This window comes from Ambystoma mexicanum, chromosome 3p, assembly GCF_040938575.1.
Source record: "Ambystoma mexicanum isolate Mex_15411 chromosome 3p, UKY_AmexF1_1, whole genome shotgun sequence".
Classification (NCBI taxonomy): domain Eukaryota; kingdom Metazoa; phylum Chordata; class Amphibia; order Caudata; family Ambystomatidae; genus Ambystoma; species Ambystoma mexicanum.
The window spans coordinates 9,922,910-9,940,363 of record NC_090925.1 but is presented as its reverse complement, the minus strand read 5'-3'; the positions used below and the strand labels follow the sequence as shown (position 1 = coordinate 9,940,363).

Sequence of the window (17,454 nt, the reverse complement as noted above, 5' to 3'; positions counted from 1 at the left end):
AAGCCCTATGCACTATATCCCTGAGACTGTGAAGGCAAGCGCTATAGACCATATCCCTGAGACTGTGAAGCCAAGAAGGAATCTGGGCACTGAAACCTGAGACTGTGTGTTAGTTGAGTCATATTAGGAAAGGCCACAATTCCCACGGACAGTTCCTCGCAGGACATTGAGTTATCAGAACCCAAGACCTTTAGTATTTTTGTTTCTGATGGGATCAAGCTTGATTCCCTTACACCCTTTAGGACTTAACTTCACTCGACTGGTTTTATTGAACAGAATTGTTAAAGCTCATTAAAATACTCCAGAGTATTTTGTTATTCCTTTCATGTAGCCTATAGACTTGCATTGGGCCCCCTCCTAACATTGGGGCAATTTCTAGGTCCTTGAAGCAGCCTAAGAAAAAATTCTCCCTCACACTTTGAAATTAGAACATTCACACAGTGGCCCTATACTGGACCAGACCCAGCTGACAGCATTTAAGACAATAAAAGGTATCATAAAATACTCTCACCTGAAAGTCATGACTCCCTGGTGGACATGCGCACACGGAGAAAGAAACACACGAATTCAGGAATAAGTCAAGGACCTTCTTACGCCATCTTGCATTTTATTATAGAGTTGTGTTTGATAAGGAACATGCTTCGGCCATTTTGTAAATAATGACGATTGTAGGGCAAGTTACCCCATGCCGGGGATGAAGCAATTACAAAGCACAATCTGAACTTAATGGCATTGAATTATTTGTCACCACTTTGTGAATGTGACACCAGAAGGGGACGCCTCTTCAGTCCTTACAGCAGAGCATTTTGACATCATTCAGAGCAGTTTGGTCAGTGAACCATCGGGGTGGGTCCAACCGGGTCTGGAGGCCGCAGATTCCATAGTAGCAGGTGCCGCGCCATTCTCCGTAGCTCCCCCAGGCTCCACCGCTACCTTCTAGTTCTGTTCCATCAGAACAGGTAAATCTGATATTATTCGCTGCTGTGTCGTCATAAAAACATCCCTGATAGGGGTCCACTTTTAAGGTAAATCTAGTCAAAACTCCTTTAGGGCAGGATACCACTGGAGTCCAGTCTCCCCATCTAAGAAGGAAATCAGCATAATCAGCATAAATAAGAACAGATCCAGCTCGGCGTCTTTCTAACTCAATTCCTTATCTGCATCTCAGACATTGTGGGAAATTGACATCTGAACACAGGCACACATTATCCCATCCCAATATGGCTTCTCGACAACACTTAGGGCTGAACACAGGCACCCATTATCCCATCCCAATATGGCTTCTCGACAACACTTAGGGCTGAACACAGGCACCCATTATCCCATCCCAATATGGCTTCTCGACAACACTTAGGGCTGAACACAGGCACCCATTATCCCATCCCAATATGGCTTCTCGACAACACTTGGGGCTGAACACAGGCACCCATTATCCCATCCCAATATGGCTTCTCGACAACACTTAGGGCTGAACACAGGCACCCATTATCCCATCCCAATATGGCTTCTCGACAACACTTAGGGCTGAACACAGGCACCCATTATCCCATCCCAATATGGCTTCTCGACAACACTTGGGGCTGAACACAGGCACCCATTATCCCATCCCAATATGGCTTCTCGACAACACTTGGGGCTGAACACAGGCACCCATTATCCCATCCCAATATGGCTTCTCGACAACACTTAGGGCTGAACACAGGCACCCATTATCCCATCCCAATATGGCTTCTCGACAACACTTGGGGCTGAACACAGGCACCCATTATCCGATCCCAATATGGCTTCTCGACAACACTTGGGGCTGAACACAGGCACCCATTATCCCATCCCAATATGGCTTCTCGACAACACTTAGGGCTGAACACAGGCACCCATTATCCCATCCCAATATGGCTTCTCGACAACACTTAGGGCTGAACACAAGCACCCATTATCCCATCCCAATATGGCTTCTCGACAACACTTAGGGCTGAACACAGGCACCCATTATCCCATCCCAATATGGTTTCTCGACAACACTTAGGGCTGAACACAGGCACCCATTATCCCATCCCAATATGGCTTCTCGGCAACACTTAGGGCTGAACACAGGCACCCATTATCCCGTCCCAATATGGCTTCTCGGCAACACTTAGGGCTGAACACTGGGCACCCATTATCCCATTCCAATATGGCTTCTCGGCAACACTTAGGGCTGAACACAGGCACCCATTATCCCAACCCAATATGGCTTTTCGACAACACTTAGGGCTGAACACAGGCACCCATTATCCCATCCCAATATGGCTTCTCGACAACACTTAGGGCTGAACACAGGCACCCATTATCCCATCCCAATATGGCTTCTCGACAACACTTAGGGCTGAACACAGGCACCCATTTTCCCATCCCAATATGGTTTCTCGACAACACTTAGGGCTGAACACAGGGACCCATTATCCCATCCCAATATGGCTTCTCGACAACACTTAGGGCTGAACACAGGCACCCATTATCCCATCCCAATATGGCTTCTCGACAACACTTAGGGCTGAACACAGGCACTCATTATCCCATCCCAATATGGCTTCTCGACAACACTTAGGGCTGAACACAGGCACCCATTATCCGATCCCAATATGGCTTCTCGACAACACTTAGGGCTGAACACAGGCATCCATTATCCCATCCCAATATGGCTTCTCGACAACACTTAGGGCTGAACACAGGCACCCATTATCCCATCCCAATATGGCTTCTCGACAACACTTAGGGCTGAACACAGGCACCCATTATCCCATCCCAATATGGCTTCTCGACAACACTTAGGGCTGAACACAGGCACCCATTATCCCATCCCAATATGGCTTCTCGACAACACGTACGGCTGATTCCAGCTTGGCATAAATTGCCTAAACAGTGCTCCATTTTTTGGGGAATATATTTTCAAAGTATGTGATTTAACAAAATGGTTTGGACGCTTTTGTGAATATTAATTTTTCAGAATATTTCATCAAAAAGAAAACTGCATGTGTTGGATTTCAAATCAGTCATACACACACATATTCCATGTTGGTCCACGGTCATAGAATTGCAGTCCGTGATGCCACAAAAAGATCCTGTCATTCTTTAATAGTCATCCATCCATCCTTCATTCAACAATCTGTTCATCTATCCATCCAACCATACATGCATCCATTCCTCCAACCATGTGTTCATCAATCCATCCATTCTTCTGTACACCCAGCGAAACCTCCATCCATCCATCCATCCAAATTTCCATCCATCCATCCACAAATCCATGAACCAACTCATCCATCCATCAACCCACTCATCCATGCATCCATCTATCTATCCATCCAACCATATACATCCATTGGCCCATCCAATCAGTAATACATCTATCCATCGAACAGTCCACAGATCCACCCTTGCCGCTTGTTCCAATCACTTTCTCGTCTTCTGTCTCCTCCTTTGCCTTATTACATTCTCCTTTATTTATTCTATTGGCTCTGTCGGTTGTTTTCGACACTTTGCATCATACTTTACTCCTAACTTCTCTTTCATCTTTTGGTTTTTCTAGTTCTGTCTTATCCTGGTTTCGTTCTTATCTATCTTATCGCACATACTCAGTCTCCTGGGCTGTGACTTCTCTAACACTTCACCTCTTCTTCATGCTGTTACTCAAGGTTGTGTTCTTGGCCCTTTCCTTTTTTCTCTTTACATTTCTCTTCTATCGAATATTATCTCATCTTTTGGTATCTCCCATCAATTCTTTGCAGATCGTACCCAACTCTTCCTGTCCTTTTCTTTTTTCACTTCTTCTATTCATGATAATCTGGCTTCTTGTCTTGCTGCTATTAACAATTGCATGTCTGATTATTTTCTTGTTTTGAATGCGTTGGAAACTCTAGTTCTTTTTCCCGGCTAATACTATTCCTCCTCCTTCTCCACCTACTTCTGTTTCTTTGTCTCCTTCTCTTCTTCCTGTTCCTACTTCTGCTCGTAATCTGGGTGTGCACCTTGGTTCTGATTTGTCTCCTTGTTATCATATTTCAATCCCATCATGCTCTTCTCGTTTTCAACTCTTTAATATTCACCCTTTTCTTATGTTTAATGCTACACAACTTTTGATCTCTTCACTTATGTTTTCACATCTGTCCTATTGCTGTACGTCGCCCTTTGGTTTTCCTCGTTTGGCTCCTTTAAAGTCTACTTTTAATGCTTTTGATGCTTCTATTCATCTTTTGCAGTTATTGTGTCATCGCAATTCTATCTCGCTGTCACAATTCTCTCTAGGATGGCTGCCTTTCAATTCCTGTCTTAAATTTAATTTTCTCTGTCTTGTTTTTAAATGTCTTTATGGTCTTGCACTGGTTTTTATCTTTTCTCCTTTTTTTCTATGTTCCTTCTCGTGTTTTACGTTTTCAGGGTCAATTTCCATTATCAGTTCCTCATCCCTCTTGCTCTCAATCCTGCTTTCGTTCTTTCTTTTTGCTTGCTCCACTTCCCTGGGATTCTCTCCCTCTGTTTCTTCGATGTATTACTACTTACTATCTTTTTCGTTCTTCTCTTAAGAATTGTGTTATGTTATAGGAATTTGTAGAGTGCAGCGCTCACCCAAGGGCATCTTGGCACTGACCAGAAAGGAGCCGAAAGGAAACAGACTAAGTAGCAGAAAGACTACAAAAGGTAGGTTTTTAATCCGCCCTTTCGCGTAAAACATAGGGTAGAGCGTTCCAAGCTTTTGATGCAGCCCCAGAGAAGTCGCATCCACCAACACGGGAGAGCTTTGTCAGTGGAATTTGGATGGTCAGAGAGGTTTAAGAATGCAGTGCTCTAGACGGGGTACAGGGGAGAAATTTAGTCTGACGATATTTATCCCCCTGTTTAGAGAGGCATGTACGCACAATACAGATAGACTTGAAGAACACCCTCTTCTCAACCGGAAGCCAGTGCAGTTGAAGAATAAGAGACATGTGCGCACCGTAGGGAGGGTGGGGGAAGCGGATCTTAGCCTATTTATGGCAGATAGTACATCTTGTACAGAGAAAGTAGGAAATGAAGCCCAGCCTACTGAAGACCCTGTGTAAACAGAAGACACCTTCGGCTGGTCAACAGAAGAGCCTACACTGTCGAGATATTTGCGAGTAGAGAGAATCTTTTCCTAAAAAAAAAAAGAGGACAGAGAATCGCACAGGGCTTGCGAGGACACCACTTTAGAAGAGTTTTTACCGATGAGGATAGCGACTTTACCAGTTCAATGAGAGCTTTAGATTGGTTGTAGCTTCCTGGTAATTACTGGAGGCTTGACAGAACAGGTTTTTACGGGCTGGATTATAGTGAAGTCTCAATCTTCTTTCCACCTGCCTACGGAGTAGCTTTAACGCCTTTAGCTCTTCAGTGTCCCAGGGTTCAGAAGACGAGCCCTGGCTGTACAGCGCTTCAATGGCGCAATGGAGTCAGCCACATTGCCAAAGGCCTGGGCTAGGGTGGTTGGCGTGCAGGGAGATGACCCGCCACAATGTGACTCAATGTGAGTAAATAGTTGTTGACGAGAGGTAGAGTGCCAAGCACGTTTCCAGAAGAACTGTGTTGGCCGAGTTTCAAGGCAGGGCATAGTAGGAATAGAGAAGGGAACTTCAAAGAGATTGGATCAAGTCCAAGATAACTCAGGAAAGATACTGCAAATCTCTTTAGCAGCAAACACGAGATCTGAAGTGTTGCCAAGATGGTGGGTTGGGTAAGTAACCTGTTGTGGGAGACCTAAATCTGACATAGTGGTAAACAGTTGAGATATCGCTTGCTCACTGGATTTGGTGATCGGAAGGTTAAAATCACCAACAATGAGTAGGTTAGAATGCTTTAACAGGAGTTCAGAAACAAAGGCGAGGAAATCAGTCAGAAAAGAACAGTCATAGACAGGGCGGGTGATAAACCAGATCACAGGCAGAGACCAGCGTAAGGATTCCATTTTAAGGCTGTGGTCAGTTTGCATGGATGACATATTACATTTAGACTTATATCTTCTTCAATCTTAAGGAAAACTATGTGCATTTTGTAGAGCCTGTGATTTCATATTTAATTGTACTGTCAGTGTGTTTTGTTGAGCGCGTTGGTGTAAAGCTGCATATATAATGCACATAAAATACAATAAAATACAAAAGTCCATTAAGCCACTCATCCCTCATTCATCCCTCTATTCCTCGCACCATAGACCCACCGATTCATCCATAAATCCATCAGCCCATTCATCCATCTTTTTATTTTAATTTTAATGGGTGTTGTTTGCTGCTTCAAAGTGCAATGGTGGGTTGGCAGACAGATGGACAGATAGAGAGTAGGGACCAGATCATGACCCATGTCGAGGTGGCCTTCCCTGCTACTTTGCAATGGTAGTATGTACATATGGTATGGTAATGTTTATTTATATAACGCCTATATACAGGCAAGTGTTTCAAAGCGCTCAAGGAGGGTGGGAACAAGGGGAAAAACAACAGTTGCTCAGAGCCCTTGAATTTCTGAAGCGATAACGGTCTGCACAATCAGAGTAAGTGAATATGATACATTTAACAGTTTAGATACAGCAAATAGGGCAGATGGTGATTCTGTGGTTTTTCCAAGTGCACATTAAGGGGTGAAGACAAGGGAGAACAGACAGCATGATCAAGCTTGATAGCACTGTTAATTGAATCTCACAGAGACACATCTATGTTTTGGGACCACAGAAGGGAGAGATGGGGTGAGTGGACTAAACACAAATTGGCACGAGACATAGTTAAGAGTTCCTAGCCTCACGGCTTCTCAAGGATTCCCTGCCTCACGGCTCCTCAAGGATTCCCTGCCTCACGGCTTCTCAAGGATTCCCTGCCTCACGGCTTCTCAAGGATTCCCTGCCTCACGGCTTATCAAGGAATCTCTGCCTCTTGGTTTATCAAGGATTTCCTGCCTCACGGCTTCCCAAGGATTCCCTCCCTCACGGCTTATCAAGGAGGATTCCCTGCCTCATGGCTTCTCAAGGATTCCCTTCTTCACAGCTTATCAAGGAGGATTCCCTGCCTCTTGGTTTATCAAGGATTCCTTTCCTCATGGCTTCCCAAGGATTCCCTGCCTCACGGCTTCTCAAGGATTCCCTGCCTCATGGCTTATCAAGGAATCTCTGCCTCTTGGTTTATCAAGGATTCCCTACCTCACGGCTTCCCAAGGATTCCCTGCCTCACAGCTTCTGAAGGATTCCCTGCCTCACGGCTTATCAAGGAATCTCTGCCTCACATCTTATCAAGGAGGATTCCCTGCCTCTTGGCTTATCAAGGATTCCCTGACTCACGGCTTATCAAGGATTTCCTGCCTCACGGCTTATCAAGGATTCCCTGCCTCACGGCTTATCAAGGATTTCCTGCCTCACGGCTTATCAAGGATTCCCTGCCTCAGGGCTTATCAAGGATTCCCTGCCTCATGGCTTATTAAGGATTTCCTGCTTCACGGCTTATCAAGGATTTCCTGCCTCACCGCTTATCAAGGATTCCCTTCCCCATGGCTTATGAAGGATTTCCTGCCTCACAGCTTATCAAGGAGACCCTGCCTCACGGCTTCCCAAGGATTCCCTGCCTCACGGCTTCTCAAGGATTCCCTGCCTCACGGCTTATCAAGGAATCTCTGCCTCACGGCTTATCAAGGATTTCCTGCCTCACGGCTTAATAAGGATTTCCTGCCTCATGGCTTATCAAGGTGGATTCCCTGCCTCTTGGCTTATCAAGGATTCCCTGCCTCACGGCTTATCAAGGTGGATTCCCTGCCTCTTGGCTTATCAAGGATTCCCTGCCTCACGGCTTATCAAGGATTTCCTGCCTCATGGCGCATCAAGGATTTCCTGCCTCACGGCTTATCAAGTATTCCCTGCCTCACGGCTTATCAAGGATTTCCTGCCTCACAGCTTATCAAGGATTCCCTTCCCCACGGCTTATCAAGACTTTCCTGCCTCACCGCTTATCAAGGATTCCCTGTTTCACGGATTCCCAAGGATTCCCTGCCTCACGGCTTCTCAAGGATTCCTTGCCTCACGGCTTATCAAGGAGGATTCCCTGCCTCTTGGCTTATCAAGGATTCCCTGTTTCACGGATTCCCAAGGATTCCCTGCCTCACGGCTTCTCAAGGATTCCTTGCCTCACAGCTTATCAAGGAGGATTCCCTGCCTCTTGGCTTATCAAGGATTCCCTGCCTCTCGGCTTATCAAGGATTTCCTGACTCTTGGCTTATCAAGGATTTCCTGCCTCACGGCTTCTCAAGGATTCCTTGCCTCACGGCTTATCAAGGAATCTCTGCCTCACAGCTTATCAAGGAGGATTCCCTGCTTCTTGGTTTATCAAGGATTCCCTGCCTCACGGCTTCTCAAGGATTCCCTGCCTCACGGCTTATCAAGGAGGTTTCCCTGCACCACGGCTTAGAAAAGAAAAGACCTTTTACGTAGCATTTGCCTATTATTGGCTCGGTTCTATGTTCATTTATCCCCAGATTTATTTTTGCTGAGTTTTTTGCGGAAATTATTTTACCTAACAAACATGCATTTATTTATTTTTGTTTGCGGGGGTTAGCCCCCCAAACCACTGTTTCCCTTTTATTTATTCTATATACTCCCACCACCCCACCACACCAGCCCCATATTTGCCCTTACCCACGCCCTGGACCCCATATTTTGCAAAAAACTCCCCAGAGTAAAACAGGCAATGAATGAACTTTGTTCCGTTGGGGCTCGACAGCTTGGGTGTGAAGGTGGGATTTTAAGTCTTTTCCCAATCTCCTGTGGAATGTTGTAGCCAAGACTGCTTAAGGAGACTGTTATACAGGTTTGGGCCAACAACAGGACATTTTGTTTATCAGTGGGTGTCATTTCTTGAATCTGGGGGTACAGAGTAGATGTTGTAGGGTGTCCTGACCCACGTTTAAGCTACCCTGCTACAACATTTGGTGCTGTGGGCTTAGGAAATTCAAGATGGCGGAAAACCCACATGTGCGCCGAAATCCAGGAAAGCTGCGCAGTTGTGCGCACACCAAAATGGTTACCTAACTTGCCACCCACCAGTGTAAAGAAAGGTCTTTGTTAACAAAATCCACTTTTACTGATGTCAAAAAGTTGCTGAAATCGTGACTCATTGGACCACTTTAAAGATTCAACCCTTTTTGTGGGGTTCCACATAACCATCTTACTGTAAGGAGCCCCATCAAAACAATGTTAAGCAAGGATTTACTACCATGTAAGAACCATTCCTGTTTAGAATGCATTAATCCAAGAAAATCCCAAAGTTGCATGCAGTGCCAACAAAATCCTCTAGGCGGCACTAGCGGTCTAAACTCTGACTGGAGAACTGAGTGCAGTTTGCTGACAAAGGGATTTGACTCAGCTGACTTCAAAGGCTGCATTTTAATTAAAAAAATTAGCCACATGCTGTTCCCAGAGGCCTGAAGCCTGGGAAACCCTCTCACCTCCAGAAGCTTCACACCAGGAGTTAGAATCTCACATGACCTCTTGATTGATAGAAGGCAGACTGGCTGGGAGCTTCCCAGAGACCACACAAAGGACCCTTTCCTCTGAAAGGAATATGTTAATTCTGAAATGTTTGCTGTCAACAAAGATCTGCAAGCCAGCAGAGATCAGAGGACTGACCCACCCAAGTCTTGGAGGCGGACCTCAACACTCTGAGGATTGAATTGAAAGGAAAATATATATTTTACAAAAACACTGATAACTCTTTGTAATCAAATGACAGAAATGTATAACTTTGAGAGCTTTAATTTAAAAAATGTACCTTTAATTCAAGGCCAAATTCGAATTTGTGTGATGTTCTGGGGCAAAACCCCATTGTTTATTAATATTACAGACTCCCTGTTTCAGCTAGACAAACGAAAATGCATTGGTATATGGGTAGATATGTGAGGAACAGTTGTATAAAATTTAATGAAGATCCAATGTTGTGCAGCACATGAAAAAGTGCTAGAAGTGGCCATTTTTGAATGCAAGCTCCTAGGAAAAGCAGATTTGTACAGAGACATGGCTAAATTCAGCTACACCATGTATATGTAATTTTAAACAAATGTGTACCTGTGCAAATATGTTTTTAGGTCAGATATAGATTGTGTATAAAGTTGACAGGGGTGGGTTCTCTGTATCATAAACAGACCTCATCAGGATGACACTTCATTTCATTCCCCCAATCAAGTAAGGAATGAAAATTTGACCAATGACGAGTGAGAGGGGCAAGGCTAGTGATGCTGCACACACACCCACTCTCAAGAAATAGATAAAAGCAGAGAGTCAGGACACATAGAGACATTCAATTTCATCTGCCGCTGGAAGCCCTGCCGGAAAAATCCATACTTACCTCCATCAAACTCCAGAAAGCCAAACTAGAGACTTCAATCTATCCAGAGCAGAGACCAGACCAGAGAGAAAGCAGTGCTGTGCCTAGCAGAGACCAGACCAGAGAGAAAGCAGTGCTGTGCCTAGCAGAGACCAGACCAGAGAGAAAGCAGTGCTGTGCTTAGCAGAGACCAGACCAGGCGCTGTGAGCAGAACCCGGAAAGACCTGACCAGACTGTTGACCAGATCGTGACAAAGCCGCTTTCCTGTTCAAAATCTCTTGTGAGTACTTAGCAAAACTCAGAACACATCTCTTAGTTTAAATTCATCTAATTCAATCTATTTAACCTAAGTAGAACTGCCTCCTAGCTGTCACCTGTCATTTCTAGTAAAATTTGTCATTTTGAAAAAGTGTGCGTTTAAAATTTACAAAACTAAAAACGACCTTTACTAAATTGCTCATATCTCCGCAACCGTTTGGGCTAGAGACTTGCAATAACTTTTATTTGGAAGCTGAGATCCCAGGCTTTCCTAGGACCCCAAAACGGTAGAGATAGTCCTTGCGGTTCCTCTGTAATAGCGCTCGGTGCATCCGCGAATTTTACCGCGATTTGCAATTTCTTCACATGTAAAAACTGCTGCTGTTTGCTTTCCATTTGCCAGAAATTCGTTTAACCTGCTAACTATCCCTGCATCATTGCTAGTGTGAGCCTGGACTAATATTAACTAGATACCACTCACCCTGAACCTCTGAAAGGGAATTAAAAAGCGTTTCCAGCATATTTCTCATTCATTGCCAGCACCTATCAAAGCATTTGCCTGTGTTTTCAAACTTCTGTTTAAGCTTGCTGGATTGAACTGAATTACAGTTGATTGCATTTCTGAGAACTGTGTGTTTTCCTTCCATTTCCTTGCCTTGCATCAAAGGGGGGGAGGGGAGTAGCCAGAGAAAAGTGATTACATTGTTTGGTTGAAATCATATTGCGTATTTTCTGTACTGCATTCATTGAATATTGCATCCACCTGAGCCTACATAAAGCATCCTCTACCACATTATACTTTTGTTCCTATTTACCAGTGTGCTACCTTATCCATTTCATGTCAACTCATTAGTGATTAAAGAAGTGTGCTAGTGCCAGATTCTCCGTTGTTAATATTTACCATATCAGATTAAGTGTGATATTCAATTATTAATTTATTAAAAAGTGTGATATATATTTTAATTTATCAAATAAACCTTTTAAACTTGCAAAACAGAATTACTTCTTGGCTCAGTGGGGTCAGGGGGATTCCAAGAGAGGGGTGTTATACAAGGGTAGTCATCCAGAACGCATGAACTGGACCTAAAGATATATCAATAAGGGTTTTCATTCAGTATTCTAGACTAGGCGTTAACTTGGCTGTAGTGCTGAATTGAATCCTCTTACAAAGAGGGGGCTCGAGCCGAGACGTTGGGTTAGATTTACTATTTGTGCAGCTTAATACAGTGTGCTAACTGACGGGATACATACATCCGGTCGGATCACCACGCTGCATTACGCTGTGAAGCATTCCTCAAAAGGGACACTCCAAGAAAAGTTCTGTTCTGCAAAAATAAAATACTAACTTCTGTAAGTCAGGACAGAGACCAATCTCTAGAATGACGACCTTAGTAGACATGAAAATAGCCAGAGAGCACCTCTTGCATAAGCTATTTGTGAGAGGTGAATGGACCGAACAGGGCCAGGATGTGTGGTTGCAGGCCATCACACAACAAGTCACTGAAACAGGGTCAGATATATATAGAGATCAGGGTCCCTTACATGTGGCCCTGAGTGAACTATATATGGCTCCTAAAGCCAAAGAGGAACACAATAAGATTGCCAGGATAGCAGCATACCTGTACCTATATATGGGAGACATGCAGGATAGATGTGCTGAAAGCCAAAATCTGGCAAATAGGCAACAGAAGGTGTTAGAGAAGGTCCAATCTGACCTGGTCTCTTCTGAGCAGAGGCTGCAGAGGAGCCAGGAGGCAGAAAATGATAGTAGGCAATATATCATTAAAATAAAAGAGGATATGGGCATCCTACAACAGGAAAAGACAGACCAGGATACCAGATTTCTGGCCTTGCAGAAGGAACACCAAGAAGGTTTGGACTCCCTACTGCAAAGCCAGAAAAAGCTGGAGCAACAGCTAGACTTCAACAGGGTATGTGCTGAGCAGGTAGTCACCCTGCAAGGCCACCTAGATAGAGTGAAGGCAGAGAGCAACAAACTAATTCTGAAAGACCTGGATACCCAGGCGGAGTTTGATGAGGAGCGCCAGAAAGCTGGTGCCTTTCAACGGCAAAGGGACGACCTGGCGGCACAGATGCAGGCTCTTAGTCAGGAAAGGGATACCTTAGGCCAGGAAGTCTGCCATTTAAAAAGAAAAATGGAAGAAAATCACCTGGCCCACCAGGGACTGGGTGACCTCCAAAAAGAACACCAGAACTTGCTAGAGCACACCAGGAGGGTGGAGGATGCACTAGCAAGAAAGGAGCAGGCCAATAGGGACACAGCTCAGGAGGTAACCCTCCTGCAGCAAAGACTGGCCCAGTTCTCCAGGACCAACCAGGAAGCACAGAGGGAAAATGAGGCCCTCTGTCAACACAATGATAGGCTCCAACAACAGGTAGCGATGCAGGAGAGACTGATAGAGTCGAGTAAGGCCTTAACCGAGGAACTGAAGGCACAAATGCAGGCTCTTGCATTGCAACAGGGAGCAGGGGCGGATAGAGATGAAGTTCGCTGGGAAATGGAAACTCCGGAGCATAACCTCAGGAGCCCTAGTACCAGAGGCCCTCATACCTCTCAGTCCCTGGACTCTGCCACCCCCATGTCCCCTGGCGCACATGAGCACAGGGCCACAGGGATGGCAGATTACTATCCAGCCAGAAGCATGGGGCTCATAGGCCAGTACCATCCAGGAATGGAGGGGTGGGCATCCGGGTATGGGCACCCAAGTACAGTACAGTTCAATGGGGAACCCCAGGAGAGTAGGCCCATTAAGGGCATCCTGAAAACCTCTGCCCAGTTAGGTCAGTGGAGGGGGTACCCATCAAATCCTGGCAGCAAGGAGGAATCTGAAGACTCCTCTGAACTGCGCAGGACACAGGAGACCAGGTCCCCACATTCTGCCAGCCATTCCCAGGCTCGCAGAATCCGGGAAAACCTGGAAGAACAGACGGGAACCTCTGGGAGCAGTGCCTCTGAGTCCGACGAAGAATGGACAAGGGTTACCCGAACCAAAAAGGCCAATAAGGCAAAAAGGGCCTTGCTTAAGGACCCCTTAAAGCAGATTAAGGCGATCAGGAGCGTCATCACGCCTTACCATAAGAACGCTAAGTATTCTGTTTGGGAGCACTTAGAGTTGTTTGAACAAATGATGGAGACTTTCCATTTGAAGGACAGCCAAAGCTGCATTCAATATGTAAAGTGGACCTTCTCCCCGGAATACTCCAGTTTCTTTGCGGGGCTGGAGGACCAAAATCATTTAAGATGGTCCACCTATAAGGCGGCCATCCTGAAACATTTTTCTGTTCACAGAAATCCTCAAGAGGCTCGCAAGGCAGCCTACAATTTGCAATGTGGGGAGGATCAGGCCCCACAAGAATTTGTGCAGGAGTTAAAGCGGGCTTTTGCACAGACCACAAGAAGGGTGCGCACGGATAGCCGTGAATTTATCAACACGTTTTTCCATGCCTTGCCCAAATATATCATGACCCAGCTCGTGAGGGATTTTCACGAGAAAAGATCTTTAGACTGGGTCATTGAACAGGCTACCCGCATCTATGAGGTGCAGAAGCCCATAGAAAATAAAAGCAACGCCCAGAAAAACCCCAAAGCCAACAGAACCCCTGCTGCTGCCAAGGTGGCAGAGGTAAAGGTCACCCCCGTTTTGGATTTGGAGATGGGGGGGCCTAAAAACCTACCTGCACCTAATAATGCTAGGCCCAGAAGGTCCTCGGGCCAGTCACAGGCAGGGAGTGAAAGAGGTAGTCCCCCCAATGGGGTCCCTCGCTCTCCTGACTATGTAAGTCCTCGCTACAAAGGTAACAGTCCAATCCTGGGTTATGTGTGGACTCCCCCAGCCCAAGGGGGGGGATCCAACCGAGCACCGAACCCAGGGAACTTCCCTCCAAACTTCCCACAGGAGGGCAGAAATTTACCAAACCCTGGGCAGAACTTTTTCCCCAGATATCCTCCCGACTTTCAGCCCCAAAACCATCCATCCTTCTTCCCCCAATTCCCTGAGCCCAGACCACTGAATCCGGGAGAGGGGAGGCCAAGGGTGGAGGGGTACCCAAATCTTCCCAACCCGGGGTATTACCAGAGGAGGGACAGCTACCCTTCCCGGGATCAGCCCAGGGGAGAAAACAGGGCCCCGTATCAGCCTGATCGGGTTTCCCAGTTAGAGCGCCAGGTTCAAAACATGGCGCGGGATATGGGTCATATACTGAGGGCGCAGCAGAACCCTCAGATCAGCATGCCGGCGCAGAACGCACCCAACTCTGGACCTGGTCCTCCAGAACAATGACGGGGGCAGCACCCCGATAACTCACCGGTTCCCAGGGAGGAGGCACAAGGGGAAGGGGGGTGTAAAGCCTTGGAGGAAGCTTCCTTCCTCACTTGTAAACAGCCCCTGGAAACCCAGGAACCGGAAACAAAATCTCTTGCCCCTGAAAGTCTGCCTCCTAAGGAGCAGAGGGGGGGTAGGAGAAACAAAAGACCCAAACAGACTCAGTTTGAGGAGGAGGTACAGATCTTCCAATTTGAGGGAGAGGGATCCTCAGAGGATCCTGAGAAAAGGATCTTCTCCTTCAGAGAGGGGGGAACTCCTCCCAAAGAAAAATGGGTCCCTAGGGATGCAAATCCAGACTGGGGAGATGTGGAGACTGAGCTACCGCCGCCCACCATCTCATCCCAGAACCAACAGCAAGAAAGTCCCCTGGTTCAAACCCATCCTGGGGACTGCCTCCAAAAAGGGGGGGGAGGCCCAGAACTGGAACCAGGGGAACCCACAATGGCTCTGATCTCCAGTTGCCAACTTTTTCTTTCAGATTCCCAAGGCTCTCCACAAAATTCTGCCCAAATCTCTTCGCTAGCGATGTCCAAAACCAGAAAATTAGCCCACCAGTTGTCCAAAAATGTACATTATCTGTGCCCCCTTGAGGAGAAGGAGGGAAGATATTATGCCCCGGTACAAGTACAGGGGCAGGGTACAATCTCAGCGCTGGTGGACACTGGATCTCAAGCTACCCTTCTGTCCAGAAGGGCCTTTGACGAACTGAATGCAGGAAGGGGAGAGAATTACCAAATTCCTCTCACCTCTCTTCCTGGACAACTGCAGAACTTTGACGGGAAGGAAATTCCCGTTGAGTGGACTGCAGACTTGGACATTAAGATCGGGCGACACAAGTTGAAACACCCGGTCATAGTTGTGACCCCAGAGGGCACCCCTTGTTTACTAGGGAATGACCTCCTGAGAAGGTTGTCACCCCTAATAGATTGCGTAAACAAGGTCCTCTGGACTCAGACTAGCCGACCCATCAAATTAAAACAGAGTGTCAACCATGTTAGTTTAAACGGCACATGCCACATGGTTGAACAAAAATCTGACCAAGTAGAATTTCACTTCCAGAACAACCAAATTCCAGACGTGACAGTAATAGCAGTAGGACAACAGACTGGTGATGGGGGGTCCTCTCTATTTCTGAAAATCAACCTTCCTTCCAGTCTAAAGTGGTATTCCACGCTGGAAGGAAACACTCTGAAATTCTATACCAATCCACAATCTGAAACTCCCACTACTATAGTCCAGAAAGATGTGAAATCAGCTCAAAGCCTGGCTGATATTCAGCAAATTGGAGAGCAGTTGTTCATCCCTGTTCAGTTAAATGATGGGAAGGACTCTGTTCTCGCTCGAGTGTGTGTGAACAACGGTAAGAGCTTCATCAGCGAAGCCATGTTTCGCCAACTCCCAAAAGATCCAGCCATTCCCACCTTCAAACTGATAGACAAGTGGGAAATGGACCTGGAAGCACCCAATTCAAAACATCTCCTGCCAAGCAGGTGTATGCTCAAAATCTCCATTGGCAACAAGAGCATAGTCCACAATTGTTGGGTCGTGCGAGACGTCCCTGCCGCCTTTTACTTAGGCAGTGACATTCTCAATCGCTTTGCCATTAGTTTGGACCTAATAAACTTCAAAGCTTGGTCCCGATTAGCGGATAATCCCATGGGCTTTGATGATCCAGAAAAAGCATTTAGGTCAGCTCAATTGCTACCTTATGCAGTTGAAATTCAGGTTAAAGAGGAAGTCACCATCCCAGAAAGGACCCGACAATTCTCCCTGGAAGTGAAAGTTAAAAGGGGACAAGAGTTGAAAAACCCTGATGCTTACATACATCTAAATGCTTCTCTCCAACAGCAAGGGTTGGGGGTAAACCCAACACCATTAGTCAACATAGAACATGACACCATTCCAATAGAGGTGGATAACAGCGACTTAAAGAGTGTTACTCTAGCCGCAGGCACCATTATTGGAATGGCGGTTGATGACCGACATTTTTCCATGGATTTAGGTAACGAACTGTTAGGACCAATCCCCAAGGACTGTTTTGACAGTGACAGTGATGACAATACAACACCAGACAGGATTTTCACCCGGCATGGGGGGAACTTCCTGGTGTACACTTCCTGCCCCTATGGTAAGGAAGATGTGACGTGTGACTTCAGGAGGGATGAGGTGATTTTCCAGGTCCATGAGGGCTGCCTTTCCCACCTGAAGCCTCCGGTCCAAATCAGCACTCTGACCAGGGACTTCTCCACCCAGCTGGAGGAGGCCGCGGAGATAGCCAAACCAGAAGTCTTCCCGGGCTTCAGGCAGATGGTGGAAGAGAGAGTTAACCTAGCTGATGCCTGTGTGACTCTGGAACAAAAGCAAAAGTTGAAACAAGTTTTCTTGGATTTCCAAGATCTCTTTGCGGTAGACTCCTATGACTGTGGTCGCACTGACATCCACACAACAACAATCCCCACGGACCCTGGCATGACTCCAGTGTTTGTGAAGCAATATCGCTTGCCTCTCGCAT

General features: G+C 46.3%; 1 protein-coding gene across 1 annotated transcript in view; it reads right to left on the bottom strand.

The window, feature by feature from the left end:
• Positions 1-574: 574 nt before the first annotated feature.
• Positions 575-17,454, bottom strand: part of LOC138580067 (vitelline membrane outer layer protein 1 homolog) — a 183,455-nt gene continuing 166,575 nt past the window's right edge. Inside the window, exon 4 of the mRNA XM_069650314.1 lies at positions 575-1,082. Coding sequence (XP_069506415.1) covers positions 785-1,082 — 298 coding nt within the window. The 3' untranslated portion in view covers positions 575-784. The remainder of the gene's footprint in view (positions 1,083-17,454) is intronic.